Below are 16,536 nucleotides of genomic sequence, written 5' to 3'. Positions count from 1 at the left end.
TCAAAAATCCTCTGGGGGAAAAAATCACCTGTTTTTGAGAACCACTGTTCTAGAAGAACTCTGATATCTTTTTTGTTCTCTCATATTCTGTGCTCTGAATTGTAGGTCCAACTTCAGCCAAGAAGATGGGCTTTTCACCACTGTGGGGTATTCGCCCAGTGAACCATTCTCTATCTCATCTCAGTACATTGAATTTAAACTCTGAAGCTCTCCAGATTCAGTTTGCTATAAAACTGCCACTCTCTGGCTCTTAAATTTATCATTTAAATGCAAATTGCCATAAAAATAGGGTAGATGAAAGTTAAAAGAGATCAGATGTTATCTTATTAAGTCAGCATTTCATTAGGCAATTGATTTAGAATCATTTCAAACTGCAGTCCTATGAGATAGTTTTATTTATTTATTTATTTGTTTGTTTGTTTATTTATTAACTAACACTACAATATCAGAAAAATCATAGAATGGATTTAAAAAGCATTCTTTCGTTTGACAGCTTGAGAGAGCCATAATGCTAGGTTGGAATCTACTGACAGATTCTAATAAGTGAAAACTCAGGTACTGTAAAGAAATTGACAATTTTCTAGACCTGTGGTTCATTAGCTTTTAAAGGTCATACTTAAAATTTGCATCATTACAAATATCATCTCCCAGGGAAAGAGTGCCTTTTCTTAGAGAATAGCCCCCCCCAAAAAATGAGACCTATGGATATGTGAAAACATTAGTGAGTTAGAAGCTCTCATTGTGTTTGCTCCAAATAAAATTCAACTGTAGAGATTATTTATGGTGTGCTATCCTTGGAAATCACTTGAAGATAGAAATATTAAAATGTCAATTAAATAATGATTGATATGGTTAATAATTCCAGATGGTTTAAAAGTATTACTGTTTTCCTAGTTTCAACACAGTGAACTATTTATTAAATTTAACACTATGCACTACTTTATAAACATTATTTATGGCAGATATTAAAATAAGACCTTATTTTTGTCTATTTTGAAGGATTTAAATTTGGACTATGGGAAAATACATTTATAAATATTCTGTTTAGTGCAGAAAGTTTGATAGAGGAAGCCACGTGAAGTCACATTTGGGTAGTAAAAAGGGATGGATGCATTGGGACTGCTGTCAAAAACCTCAAAATGGAGATTCTAAATCTTGACTGCAAATTAGAATGACATTTGAAGAGTTTTTAAAAATTATGATGTCCAGGCATTAAGAATTTCTGGGAAAGGAATCAGGCTTCAGTATTTGTTAATGCTCTCCCAGTCAGTCAATTGGGCACCCAAGGTTGAGAACCATTGCCTTAAAGACCAAACAGGGTTTAGAACTGCATGGAAACTGTTCTTTGACTATGCGTAACTTAAGCAAGATGGCAGTCTCTTATAGTCACGTGCTCCAGTGATCTTAAGTGGTGCATGTGCAAGGCATTAAGTGATTATCTGTCACTGAAGGAAAAAATTATTCTTTTCCCCCCTCCACTTATCTTTCTAACCTCCTGATGACTTCAGAGGGAAAGACTTCATTTGTTGCTGGTGGCTCTTTAATACATCTCTGTACTTGTTTATCTCCCTTTTAAATCAGAGAATGGGCTCAGGCCCAGAGCCTTCATCTAGTATAGCCTAGAATTTAATAACATAGTTTCATATTTCTCACTTAAGATTATCTTCCAGCAAGTAATACAGATTTAAGTGATATAAAATTTCCTTTGTTAGTTATTTAAAGTAACTGTAAATAAATATAAAGTAAACAACAGTACACATTATATTCATATATGGAAAAAGTCACAAGGGTAGTTCTCAGATGAATATGGTTTGGGAAACCCTATTGTTAAGGTAAGGGGTATCCAAATGTTGTATCATAAGTTTTGGCCCTAATCGTCCCTCCATCACTAATTAACTTTATGATTTTGGAAAAACTACCCATTCTCTTCCCTGGGCCTTGGTTTCCTCATTTGTTAAACAAGGCCATTAACCTATATTGCTGGCATTCTTCTATGAGTTTAAGAAGTAAGGAGGGCTAGCCCTCTGAATTTACCTTGTTGACATCCAGGCGCATCTTCTCATTGTTGGCACTAGCAGCTTTCTCAGCTGCCTTCTTTTGGCGTTGGGGTCCCCTCCCAAAAAAGATGTAGTTGACCAAAGCATATTCCAGAAGGGCCATGAAAACAAAGACAAAGCACCCCATCAGGTACATGTCAATGGCCTTCACATAGGGAATTTTAGGGAGAGTCTCCCGCAGGTGGGTATTGATCGTGGTCATTGTAAGAACGGTTGTAATTCCTGAAAAAAAAAATGACAGATTTAGAATCATAACGTCCCTGTTTCCTTGCTGCTTTCATTATAGTTGGAAAGATTAATTGTACTCGTTCACTCATTCATATACACCACAAAATACTGGGTACTGATTACATACCTGTGCTGTGATAGGCCCTGAAGACACATTTAAATAATGAATTTACAGTAAAATTAATCACTTGGAAACTTTTCCTTTATTTACATTTTTATATTTATAGTTATATATCTAGTGAGGGGCTAGAGATATGAATTAAATGCTATGGCAGACATCTGTATAGGGTGAACGTTGAGGATATGGAGAAGACCCTAGTTGAGCCTCGTGATGCAGCAGGAGAGAAGTCAGGAAATAAAATCTGGAGCTGAGTCCTGAAGGATGAGTGGGAGATACCCAAGCAACCAAGGACCGGAGTTCAAGGTGTGGTAGAGAGAGCTTTTATAAAGGTGTGCTTTATGTGTGGGGGAGAAAGAACAGGGCTCTTCAAAAGCATCTCAAGAAAGTGAATGGGGTATATTATAGAATATGACAGGAAGCACGGAGAGGAGAGTGAAGATTAAGTAAGGCTTCATAATGGAAAGCCATATATACAGAGCCTAATGGGGAGTCTGAACTTAAAACTGAAGGTGAGGTGGGGCCCTTGACCAGCTTTAAGCAGGGAAGCAAGGGACAAATTGTGTTTAGGACAATCAATCTGGTACTAGTGTGGAGGATAGAAGGAAAGCATACAAGACAGGAATAAAGAATACCAGCTAATAGTTTTTCAGAATCGTCTATGTGATACAGAGAAAATAAATTAAAATAATCACAATAGTACTGAAATCAGTGAATGTATTATACAGATGATATAGACAAATGACTATAAAAACATCGAAGCTGGAAATGATGGGTAACAAAGAGGCAGCTGTCTAGACCTCATGTTTCTGGATTGGGCAACTAGGCATGTAATGCACAGATAAATAATATAGAAGCATTATAAGATTATGGGAAATGGCATACTGGGTCAAGTTATAATTGTTCATCCCCCTGAGTGGTCATCTCCAACAGTGAACAGTAGTTTCCCTCTACAATTGGAAGGATAGATAGAGATATGCTGGGTAAAAGCACTGGAAGTCCAGAGTCCTGAGTATGGCAAGGTCCAGTTTTGTAGCAAAATAGTGTTGTAAAAATAGAGCCCAGAGATCAAGATCACACAGATGGGAAATGGTATAATCAACATTTGAATGGGGGTCTCTCTGACTCAGAAAGCTGAGTTAAGTTTCATTTCTATGATTTTTTGGAAGTGTAAGTTTTCTGATTTAATTTTATTTCTCTAAAAAGATAATAATTTTTGTCTTGTTTTTCTACATGCTCATAAAACAGCTATAGAAAAAATAAATTTGCATGTCTGATTCTGAGCAGGGCCAGAAAAACTCTGTTCTTACTTTAGGTGTCTTAGAGTTTTTGTATCTTTTCTATAATATCAGTCATTTTGAAACATTTCCCAGTTTCATTTATCTTTTCATTATTTCAACTGCAGATTATCCTGTTCAACGTGTATATTATAAGACTGACAGTGCTGATTTTGCTTTTTATCTCAATCTCATTTTAAGATATTTCTGACCAAGTAATAAATTACTCACATCAAAAGACATTTTACAAATTTCTTTTAAAAAGTAAATAATTTATTTATTATTCCTGTAACAGACATTAAATTGACAGTAGATTTTCACTTTGGAATAAGAGGATATTTATAAATTCCATTCATTACTTTATTCAGCAAATATTTACTGAACACCATTCATTGTGTGAGATATCACAGGTATAATGGAAGCAAAATTAGATAAGGACATTTCTTCAATGTATCTTTCAGTACCATGAAGAAAAGGGACATCACAAACCAAATAAATATAAATTATAACTGCAATTGGTCTACAAAAGGAAGTTCTCTAGTATTTTAAGAGAATATATCACAGGGGACTGGACTCCCTTCCATTCTTGAACCGCCACAATCTAATCTTAACACAGTAGCCAGAGTTACCCCTTTCAATCTGAAATCAAATCATATCACGTCTTCACTCAGTGACTCTCTAATTTCACTCAGAATAAAAGCAAAACCTTTATCATGGCCCTGGAGCTGCTTCAGAATCTTGTAGTCCCCTCTCCCCAACATTATCTTGACCCCTGAACTCCCTCTTGCATTCACCTCACTGGCCACCTCGCTGACATCCTTGGCACTTTCCTATCTCAGGGCATTTTTATATAGGTTAGAATATTCCCATCCAGACATTTAAGTGAGTCTGTCTTCTTGAAGTCTTTGTTCCATCGATAATTTCTGAATGAAGTTATTGTAAACTGTACCTCCTGGCATATCCCACCCTTACCTTGCTTATTTCCCTCTATAGACTTACTGTATTACACAGTTCACATATTATAAGCAAAATATATTTATTGTCTTTTTACTGCTAGCATATCTTCCAGAAGGGCACTGCTTTATCTCTAGTGTCTAGTATGTTTGGCACATAGTAGGTGTTCAACAAATATTTGTGGAATGAATAAATGAATGACTTCTCTAAGGAAGTGATGATTGAATTGAGGTATCACAGTGAAGAAGTTAACAGCCCAACATTTTAAAGGGCTTAGTCAGAACTAAAAATAATAAAAATTGTGTGAAAGATCATAATTTACTATATCTGAAGTTAGTAACATAAAAATGTTCATGAAATATAATTTATTCTCTTCCTCTGGTGTTATAATAGAAAAAAAATCAAGCATAAGATAAGCGATGCTATGGATGATTTCCAAGCAATCTTACTTTGTTGTCTTCTGCCCTCTACCCTGCTACTCCAAAATCTTAATAAGGCTTTAGAAGTCTTTTTGCTTATCTGCTAGTTGCATAATACATTTCCTTGTCTTCTGCTCAGAAAAAAAAAAAAAAAAAAGACAGAAGGGAGCTCTTTCCAGGTAAGAAAGCACCGATGCAAATTGAACAATTATCAAGTGATATTACATGAACTATGCTTCAATAAAAATATCAAATTGACGGGACTAATTTCATTACCAACTGCTATATGGTTAACTAATTTTGACATGAAAGAGTTTTAATTTGTATTTAATTGATTTAATGCTGAATCAGATAACCCAAAGTCTCACAGCCAAATTCTTGTAACGTGCATAGTCCAGTCTTGTCACGCATCATAAATACCAGGGTAAGGAAAGGATGTGAGTGGACGTGCACGCGCATACACACACACACATGCACACACGCATGCACAGAGTCAAGCTCCATAAGCAGTTAGAAAATGGCCTACCTAATGCCACTCTTGCAGCTGATGCATCATAATTAATCCAGAAGGAGACCCAGGAGAGGATAGTGATCAGGATGGAAGGCATGTATGTTTGCAGAATAAAGTAACCAATGTTTCTCTTAAGCTTAAAGCTGAGGGACAACCTGGGATAGGAACCTAGAAAGGCAATTTTAGAACATCATTATTATCAATCAGTATTTATAGGATACTTTCCTTTTAAGGCCAGTAAGTAGTTTGTATATCTTTCTTAAATTCAATTTTAGCTCCTGGTGAAGGGCACTTTCTCCTGCAAAAGTAGTCTGAGAACACCGGGCTTTTAATTAGCAAGAGTCACTCAGAGTTGAGTACACTCATACTCCTGAGTAGTTAAAAGAACTCCAGCTCTTCCTTGCTCAGCCTCGGGCACTCGATCAAAGATACTCATTCTCTACAACTATGAAGACAAGATAGTTTGGTATAGCCCCTTTGTTCCCCCTCAGCTGTTTCTCAACAAGACTATCCTGTAAGATTTTTTTTGTTTGTTTTAGTTTTTGTATATAACAATAAGGCTGCACAGTCTGATCATATTTTAGAAATCTCTTCACAAGCTCTAGAATTTATTGTAAGTCTGGGATCAATGGCAAGGCTTCAGGTACACAGCAACTCCCTAATGTTCTGTGAAGGTTTTCACATGTATGGATCACATTTTTTCCTGATTCCATTGACTCCATCAAAGTTCTAAGGGGATTTCTGACTCACCGAACGATGGAGAATCACTGGTTTCAAAGATATTTGTGGGAGACAAAACTAAAGGATCAGATTCCTGTAGCTAGGTCCTTTGATTTGATGATCTGGGGAATTACTCTTTAAACAAGATATGTAACCAAACATAGTCTTAGAACATAAAAAAGTCACATTGATAAATAGTGTGTTTTGGGGGTGATATTCTTACTAATATTGAAAGAAAGCCTGTCTAGCCATCTTGGGCTCTAGTAAGTATCATAATATTGAAATAAGAATATTTTAAGTATGAACTCATATCTATAGTCTCAGGGATTCAGAAGACCTCAAATTTAGGAAAAGTTTCTGTTGTTTGTTTTTTAAAGCTAGAGGCTTTGTATTCTTACAAAATCATACAACTCTTACTTGAAGTAGTTTGCAGGGAAAGGAAGTGCCTAAGTCCTTAGCAGAAGGGCAATTAAAAATGTATAGTTACAGTACTAGCTATTTCTGTGCCTGGGGAATTCATTCCAATAAGAAAAACATAAAAAGAAATATTCCTGTGGGTTTATTGTTTGTTTTTTCCCTTAATGAGTATGTAGCAAAGTATTACTTTCCTGAGCTTTTTTGTTAAAATTTTGTGCTGATGAAACCAAATTTGACAACCTAAAACCTCAATGCTAGAAGAGTAACAATGGAGAAAGCATCAGGATAATCTCAACATCTGGAAGGGCTTTTAGCTCCAAAACAGGAGGTAAGGAAATTAAGAAATTAAGAAATTCTTAATCTTTGAGGAAAATGTGGAATTCTCCTACTGACTTGGCTCTCCCCAGTATTTTTCAAAGGATTATGAGGAGTTCTGTAGGATGCATAAATTTGGGGAAACAACTCTGACCCAGGTCTTCATTTCTCTTTCTGCATTCTATCTCTAACCATTAGTCCATTCTTGGTAGATGGGAGGCATAGAAGAACCCTCTCGGCTTTGTTGCGGGTCCCTCTGGGGAAATAACTGCATGGGTCCCAAATGAGCAATGAGCTTGACGGGGTTCTGAAGGTTTTCAGCAGATCTAAATCTTCTGCTCATCATCCTTCCCTGGGACCCAGTCGTGATATCAATGGACCCTTTTGCAAAATATGTGGAAGCCCCTTTTCCCTTAACCCTCTTCCCTGATACAAACCTGTGGAAAAAACAACCTTCTTGGTGATAAGTTTGTAATCCACGATAGAGAACTGTGGAAGTTCAATCTTTGTCACTCCTGTTACTGCGTTATCATCCCCACGCCAGTAAAACTCAATGTCATCAGTGGTATATCCATCTGTAAAAGGAAACACACACACATACACACATATATACAGATACACAAAACAAGCAAAACAAAACAGGAAAAAATACTTGTTTAAAAGATGAACTATGTTAATGATAACAGCCACAGCTAAAGGCCTCTCTGTGTAAAGGTATCCTGCTAAGCACCTGAAATATATCACCACATTTAGTTTTCCCAACAGTCTCATGAGGGGAGTATAATTAGGCCCACAGAAGGCTGCAAAGGTTTAGTGAAATCAACAGCTTGCAAGTAGGAAGTAGTATATAGTTCCAACTTGCACCTTGGTTCATCTGATTATGAATCTCATTTTCTCAAACATTATCACATTATTACATGACCCTGGATGGTACTCGAAGTGAAGACAAAAGCAGAGGAAAATATCATTTAAGTTATCAGTGCAGTACTGAATGCTATCAAACCCCCCCATATAAAATTTTTGAATTACAATATATTTGGTTTCAAGTCAGAAGAGTAGTGATTATGAGAAGTGAGTCATCATTTTTTTAATATTATAGACTTGATGTCCAAATTTGATTTTGCAGCAGATCTAAATTCCAAAATATATTCCCCCAAATAACTGCAATGAATAAGCACATATTAGATTATAAACAGAACAATACAGGGAAGCATGCAATGAAATCCAGTAAACATTAATATTTATAAATGGTATACCCACCCCCAAAATCCCCCTTGCAAAGCATAAATTATATTTGTATATCATATTTATCCCTTCAAAGAACTTTTGCATCCAGAGAGTTGAATTTTTACAAGTCTAGGAGGTAGGCAGGACAGATATCGCTCCCCAATTTAAAGCAAAACAAACAAACAAACAAATAAGTTAAGACTGCGTAAGTTCTTTGCCTTTTGACGTGTGACAAGTTAGTGTAATACAGGACTAGAATATCAATCCTTTCACTCTTAACTCATAATTTTCATTAAATCACATTTCTTCCAAAGAGAGCAAGTCAAATCTCAAAAAAAGCAGAAATGGATTATTTTTCAAAAAATTACAGTGCTCTTGATTTGAGAATCTACATCAACCATAGCACAGCTAGACATTGTCTTAACTTTTCTAGAAATCTGCACTCCTTTTTACTCATAAGAGCAACCATCTTTATCTGATGCAGAAATACAGATTTTTAGAAGAGTTATTAAACTTCTGGTTCCAAAACTATAGGCTTTTAGATAATAGCTAATGATTTTTTAAAAGGCTTGTTTACTTGCAAACATCATAAATTATAATCAAGATTGTGAAAATTTAATAGATTACATACCACCACAATTTTTATTAGCATGATCTCATTTGGAGCCATTTGTTTTATTAGAGAATGTCTTTCTTCATATGAAACTTTGATTTAAAAGAAAATTATTCATAATTTTAAAGGGAAGTCCAGGTATAAAGTGAATGGCACAGTAAATAGATTCTTCTCATTCTCCATTAATCTACCCCATTAATATTCTCTCTCTAATCCTAAGAACTAAGGTATCTGTCCGAAAGGATAACTACTGTTTTCTGTGATTGCAACTGTCTTAATATGGCTATGGGAATCTTCACCATCCAGGACTTCATCTCAAATATAATCCCATATCTCATTGTTTTTTTGCACACATCTCTCAGTTATGAAATTGTTTAGTCAATGACAATCCCACCTTTGATAAAACAGCTTAAAATAATAAAAGAAGGGCAATTTGCTCTTAGAATCAAGCTAGCTAGTTAGAAATGCATTGTAAAATTGGATTTATGGTGTATAAACATGAAAGAAAGTATTTATGAAACAAGAAGTCCATAGTTTTCTAGGGGAAAAAAGTGTTGAATGCTGCCATCTTCAAAAGAGAATGAGAGTAAGTCAACTCTAACATTTCCAATAGAGAACTAAGTCTAAATTAGTGAAGAATGTGTTTCTGGTCCTGCAGCTTCCTTACCTCAATTTTTACCTTGCTTGTCCATTGCTACAAACCTTATCACAGAAGCTCTCTGTAGGCTGAGGCATGGGAATATATAGCATTTCAATACAGCTGTACAGGAGATGCCTAATAATTGTTTAATAGGTAAAAATATTATTATTGATTATAGACTTTTGTCAAAATGGCAGCTATTTGAAACAGTGCTTTCTAGGTAATACTTGGTAGAGGAGAGGCATTTGGGATATATTGTTGAATTAACACAATAATTATTTAATACATGTGTGGATTTGGGTGATGGTTGCTTATCCAGATGCTTGGCATTGTGGAGGTATTCATCATGTTTATACTTCTGTCTCTTGCTCCTAATACAGTACCTGGCACATAGTTGTATTAAATAAATATCTTCTGAGTGAATTAAAAAAAAAGTCACCCAATGATAACATAGCCCTTAAGAAAAATCCAAAAATTCTTTATTATGTATTTATCTTTATGTAATAGTTCAGCAAGTTGCTTAACCTCTCTCTGTCCTCCATTTTTTAAATCCGTAAATTGTAACAACAATAACAACAACAATAAAAGCTACTTCAGAGTTGTTTTGCAGGAAAAATGAGTTGTTACTTACAAAATGCTTAGAAAAGTACCTGGTAGATAATGCTCAAAAAGGTTAGCTAATATGTTCTTTTCAAATAAGAATTGTTTAAAATGAATTAAAAACTCATATTTAGTTGCATGTCACTTTGCTTCTATTCCATGAACACATGAATGTATTTACACAATGAGAACCTTTGGTGTTCAATGACACAGAACCCTCCAAGGTATTTGGAAGTTGGAAGTGAAACATTTGAAATTTATTTTGATGTCTAAGATTTTGGAATCTGACATAATGGAGCAGCACATTGTAATACTTCTTGGTTACTGCTGATCTTAAAAATCCCAATCTTCTTGACTTCGTTTTGGGTTAACCAAGTGTAGAATGTTGCCAATGGAAAGCAAATGTATGCTCTTGCTTCACTGATTTTTGAAGATGAAAGACCAACAATCCATGACAGTGCCAGGGTGGTCAAGTTCACAAGCCAGCTCAATATACTGTGTAGGATAAACTGAAAGCAGAACTAGTTTTTCTTCTTCTTCTTCCTCCTCCTCCTCCCCTTTCTCTCCTCCCCCTCTTCCTCCTCCTCTTCTTCTTCATCTTCTTGGAAGAAATATTTAACAGTCTCTCAAAGTGATTAAAAAATAAAACATATGCAAATATATATGACCTGAATTGTTTTACAGTTTTCATAATACTGATGAGTAAAAAATAATTAGATATCTTTTAAAAGATATCAGAAGGAGGAGGAGATGCACTGAAGCTTCTCATTAATGTCTTGCAAATTAAATTCATCTTTGATATTTTATTCATGGGATTCCAGAAACTGAGTCATTAAATTATATTGTATTGTTATCATTAAAAACATAAGCCACATAAATTCAGATGGCCTATGAATAAACCAAAATATAAATTCACTGGAATTTACCTGAAGGATTTAAAACTGTATAAAATGTTAAAGTTTTTGATCAGGATGAATAAATATGTAAACTTAAAATCTTATATAAGATATGAATGATAGATATGCTTTCTTTTAAATATTGATGAAAATATGTACTATATGAGATCTAAGAAGCAAAAATGCCATTTTAAAAACATTCACATAATAACTGAACATGTTCTTAACAATTGTGACATTTTCTTATTACATAACATGGCATTTTAAAAAGTTATTTTTCACTCTTTAGTGTCAGTCTACTTGTCTATTTTGTTATCTACTAAGTAAATATTTCATTTTAGAAGGATTTTACTGTGTAGGGAATATGAACCTATACCAAGATATTAAACAGTGGGGGCTGGTGAGAACATTTAGAAGAAATTAATTATCAATGCCATCATTCTTTTTTCCTAATGAGAAATTAATGTGACTTACTGTTCTCTTCTTATTTAATTAAACTTTGTTCCCCAATTGGACTGTTCAACATTCTAGGGTAATTATCTATTTTCTGTCTTTCATTGTAGCCAAATAGCAATAGTAACATTGTAGTTGCTTTATAGATTTTATTTATTTACTTGAGAGAGAGAAAGTGCGAGGAAGGGTGTGAACACGCACCCATGCACGGGGTGGGGGTGGAGAGGGGCACAGGGAGGGGCAAAGGGAGAGGGAATCTCAAGGAGCCTTGGCTCTGAGCACAGAGTGGGAGGTGGGTCTAGATTTCAGGACCCTCAGATCATGACTCTGAGATCATGACCTGAGCCAAAATCAAGAGTAGGAGGCTTCACCAACTGAGCCTCCCAGGCACCCCTGTAGTGGCTTTAAACTGTTAATTCTCAATCATCATAACCAATTGGTGATGTTTGAAAATTAGGGGCTAGTATTATTGGGACAATCCACTCTAGTCATGGATGGTTTTGATTTTTTTTTTTAAATTTTATTTATTTATTTGACAGAGAGAGACACAGCGAGAGAGGGAACACAAGCAGGGGGAGTGGGAGAGGGAGAAGCAGGCTTCCCGCCGGGCAGGGAGCACAATGCGGGGCTCAATCCCAGGACCCTAGGATCATGACCTGAGCGGAAGGCAGACGCTTAATGACTGAGCCACCCAGGCGCCCCGGATGGTTTTGATTTTTTAAGAACTATCTTATTTCAAATTTTCTGCCCTTTTATGTATCTATCACAGCACTTAAAAAAAAAGATTTTATTCATCCATTTGAGATAGAGAGAGAGTGAGAGCAAGAGAAAGAGAGAGAGCACATGTGTGGGGCGGTGGCAGAGGGAGAGGGAGAAGCTGAGCAGGGAGCTTGATGCAGGGCTCCATCCCAGGACCCCAGGATCATGACCTGAGCCAAAGGCAGACACTCAACTGACTGAGCCACCCAGGCGCCCCACTATCGTAGCACTTTAAAAGCTTTTTTGAATTGAACACCTCATTGTAAAAATTTTAGCATGTCACTCTCCTATTAGTATTTAAAATTTTATGTGGTTACTGTTATCAGTATATAAGTAACTATAAAACTTAATTTACATTCAGGGGAACACTAATCCTGTGATGTGCTTCATGCAAAAGGGCTCTACAGTAAAGGTACTTAGGAGTACCTGCATATTTTGGGCAGCCTCTTGAAATCACAAACATTTAGCACAGTACAGTTTAGGATATCCCTCAATAAAGAATTTGCTTAATATTACTTACCCCTGGCATTTCCCACACCTATTTGACCAGACACATTGTTTTTTCAGGATATAAAAAATAGTCACACAGTGTAATGATTTCATAAAATGCTGGAGCTATTCACACAATTTAGGGTGCTTTATTACATTCCCCCCAAAACCAGGTAAGTACTTGAGAAGGCACATAGTCCCTTGGAACCATATCTTGCTCTTTAGTGGATTAAAAAATTTTTTTTTCCCTCCAAAAGTCTCCAGAAGAGAGGTTATTGTTTGCAATAACAACAGAGATCAAATTGCCTTTAAAGGCAGACAACTATTTCAGGGAAGTAGCACGACCAAATGTGCAACAAGAAAGCAAGCTTTTGTCTCATTGACTAACTCAGTGACCACAATTAGAAGTCCATCAGTCCACAGAAGGGACGCCCCTCCATACAGAGTCCTGTATGTTGTGCAAAGGTGCAAGATTGAATACCGTCAATACCAATTAGTTATGGGGATTTTTCAAAAGAGAGAGAGAGAAACTCACTTGTCAGCTACGACTCTTTAAATTCAGCAAAGAAAGTGTTCCAAAGACACTCTGAGTGATTGCTCTGACTCCTTACTTGCATCTTAGTCTTTACTCTCCTCTTTAGATGGACTGCTAGACACAAATGTTCTGCTATCAAATCATTTCTCAGCCTTAAAGCTCAAAATAATCGGCCTAGGATAGGTCAGACTTGATTACCAAGTGGCATGGCCTGGCATTCAACCCCTACATCAAAGATAACCTATTTTTTATGTTATTAGCATTTTCAAATTCAAATCTTTCGTAAAAGGATATGAAATTGATAATAATCAAGTAAAATGTCAGATTTTGTGCTCTAAAGATAATTTCTCTTTTTGGATTTCTTTGGAAAACTCAATATTTATTGTCTTTGTATGGAAGCAGAGTGCTCTGGTGGCTGTTCCTATAAGCTTGACTCCACGAAGTGTTTCTTAAGCTTCCTTATATTTGTAGAGCTTAAGCAATTAAACTGATGCTCCAGGTAAGAGAAATCAGTAATAATAAATAATAATGATGATAATTATAATAATAAAAATAGCCACAACAACAATAGCAACTGACATTTCAGAGCCCTTACGTGACAGGCACTGCTTTAAACTCCCTATATGGTTCTGTCTAGAACCATATAAACAAATTGGGTTATAGTTACCAGGATTCTTCCCCTCTACTCAACCCTGTTTCTTCGATATGCATGGGCCCTAAGTCCTAAAGTAACGTAGAAGAGGCAAAGCCCTATTGGCTAAAAGGACAGGGCAGTACTTCTCAAATATAACATGCACAGAAATGATCTGGAAATCTTATTAAAATGCAATACAAATGTAGTAATCCGAGGGGGCACCTGCACTCCAATGTTTAGAGCAGCAACGTCCACAATAGCCAAACTATGGAAAGAGCCAAAATGTCCATTGACAGATGAATGGATAAAGAAGATGTGGTGTGTGTGTGTGTGTGTGTGTGTGTATGTGTATATAATAAATTCCATAATAATGGAATATTATGCAGCCATAAAAAATGAAATCTTGCCATTTGCAACAATGTGGATGGAACTAGGGGGTATTATGCTGATATGTGGAATTTGAGAAACAAGGCAGAGGATTGTAGGGGAAGGGAGGGAAAAATGAAACAAGACAAAACCAGAGAGGGAGGCAAACCATAAGAGACTCTTAATCTCAGGAAACAAACTGAGGGGTGCTGGAGTGGTGGGGGGTGGGAGGGATGGGGTGGCTGGGTGATAGACATTGGGGAGGGTATGTGCTATGGTGAGCGCTGTGAATTGTGTAAGACTGATGAATCACAGACCTGTACCCCTGAAACAAATAATACCTTATATGTTAATAAAAAAAAAAAAAACTTGGAGAAAACAGAAAAAAAAATGCAAAGCAAACTAAGATTAAGTGGGTGGAGCCTGGGATTCTCTAGTTCTAATAAATTTCCAGGCGAGGCAGATGGTGTTTACCACATGGACTCACCTCCACAGGGCAAGTGATGAGGAGAATGCTGCAGAGTGGATGGCATTTACCTTGCCATGGGAGTCAGGCAAGGGATGTCTGCCATCTAGCCTGACCAAGAGATGAACAATGTTTCTCCTGAACCAAGGTTTTATAAGCTCCAGGATTAAAATATTTTCTCCCAGCTCTGTCTTTCTTGTAAGAGACGAGAGGAGATGTTTCTGATGCTGTCTCTCTCTAGCAGTCTGGTTCTCTTCAATAATCTATGGCCTACAATCACCAGTAGCATAGAACAGAGAGATGGAGCCAGGTCTGAACGGTTTCTGCACATCTGATTCACATCAGTTTTATCTGAACATTTGGGATGAAGGATAGTCCACTCTGGCATCAGATCTCTGCATCTTTTGTTTATATTCTTCAATAGACTAGTCAACAGCCTTCAGGCCCCCCTCTTCTAGTCTGTGCTACACATGCTGCTCTTACAGTTCATTCACAAACAGGTTGATGTGACATTTCTGTGCCTTAAAAATCACATAACAAAATGGAAAACAAAATTGTGGAAAAATTTCTTTATGGCCTTCTCAATAGGTCCAGATTTAAAAGCAAATTCTTCACTCAGGCATTCAACACTCTATCACGGGGCTTCTATCTACCTCACAGCCTCATCTATTACGCTTCTTCCTCTTCCAAAGCTCCCATCTTCCACCCATACTCTTTTGTAGTCCTTTGGGCTCCAGGCCTTGGTCCAAGAGATTTCAGCTAACTGTAACATTTTCCCCACTCATATCGAATTTCTGTACAATTTCAGGGCCCATCTCAACTTCCACCTCTCCCAAGATCCTTCTGTCTTTTCTTCCTCATGTTTTCACAACACTCTGCTTGAATTTCTACTCATTTAGTTGTCACAGCCAGTTTTGCAGCAGAAGGTTTGTGGATGTATTGGTCTCAGCCACTAGACTACCCTGGAGGGTGAAGAACCAAGTCTGATAATTCTCTGTGGCTGGTGTCCTCTTAATAAAGGTCTTAACTAAGGAAGGCACTCACACAAGATTGCTGCACTGAACCTCAGGCTGTGGTTCACCAGATCCCACTCCTGAGAGAGACTGGAGTGATGAGCAGATGCTACTTGCTGAATTGCAAGGTGGTTGGATTGCAAACCTGGGCATCATTAGTGACTTGGGATGTGGAATTCCCATGCACCAGCTTTAGAGTCACCGAAAGAAAGGCACTGCTGTTGGTACCAGTCCATAAGAGGCAGCTGCTAAGTTGGAACAAAGGCCGTCGTGTCAAAAGAAACTTCCTGGTGTTGCTGACTTTCAATATACATTACCATTCTTAGGTGAACAACAGTTTCTTGGAGTGGCCATGGGCCTCTGGTAATGACTTTCTCTGGGCTGATAGATTCTGAAAACTAAACTGCAACAATAGCCTCCAGGGCAGCCAATACCTACAGCACAAATGGAATAGTGCTCCCCGGTGACAAGGGGATTTAGTCCCATGGAAGAGTTTGTTAGCTCAAGAGCGATAATGGAAGATATTTAAATTAACAAGGCCAACTGAATGGCCTAGGAGATATGCACAGCTGTGTAATAAAATGCTATCAAGTGTTACACCAACCCATCTGCTTTCTCATAAGGGGTGACAGAGAAAGTGAAGGCCTAGCTTGCAGATGTTGAAAATGGTCTGAGCCTCTCTGTCTTAACCCATTCTCTCACACACCTTCACTGTGACAGGCCTCTGCTGGGGACTCACACGTTGAAGGATATCAGACAGGATGTTCTTGCAGAGGAATTTTTAGTCTGAATGACTGGCTGGTCTGTGAAACAGACTGTTAACATGTGT

The 16,536-nt window shown here is 37.0% G+C and overlaps 1 protein-coding gene across 3 annotated transcripts in view; it reads right to left on the bottom strand.

Moving 5' to 3' along the window:
• GABRB2 (gamma-aminobutyric acid type A receptor subunit beta2) overlaps positions 1–16,536 on the bottom strand; it is a 244,512-nt gene that overhangs the window by 33,424 nt on the left and 194,552 nt on the right. For all 3 annotated transcript variants that reach the window (XM_021698000.2, XM_021697985.1, XM_021697992.1), the window contains exons 6-8: positions 7,454–7,591; positions 5,580–5,732; positions 2,035–2,279 (exon numbers count right to left, since the gene is read on the bottom strand). In XM_021698000.2, the coding sequence (XP_021553675.1) occupies positions 2,035–2,279; positions 5,580–5,732; positions 7,454–7,591 (536 nt within the window). The remainder of the gene's footprint in view (positions 1–2,034; positions 2,280–5,579; positions 5,733–7,453; positions 7,592–16,536) is intronic.

The sequence above is a fragment of the Neomonachus schauinslandi genome, chromosome 7 (assembly GCF_002201575.2).
Source record: "Neomonachus schauinslandi chromosome 7, ASM220157v2, whole genome shotgun sequence".
NCBI lineage: Eukaryota > Metazoa > Chordata > Mammalia > Carnivora > Phocidae > Neomonachus > Neomonachus schauinslandi.
Note: the sequence above shows the minus strand (reverse complement) of the source record. Positions and strands in the feature narration are given on the sequence as shown.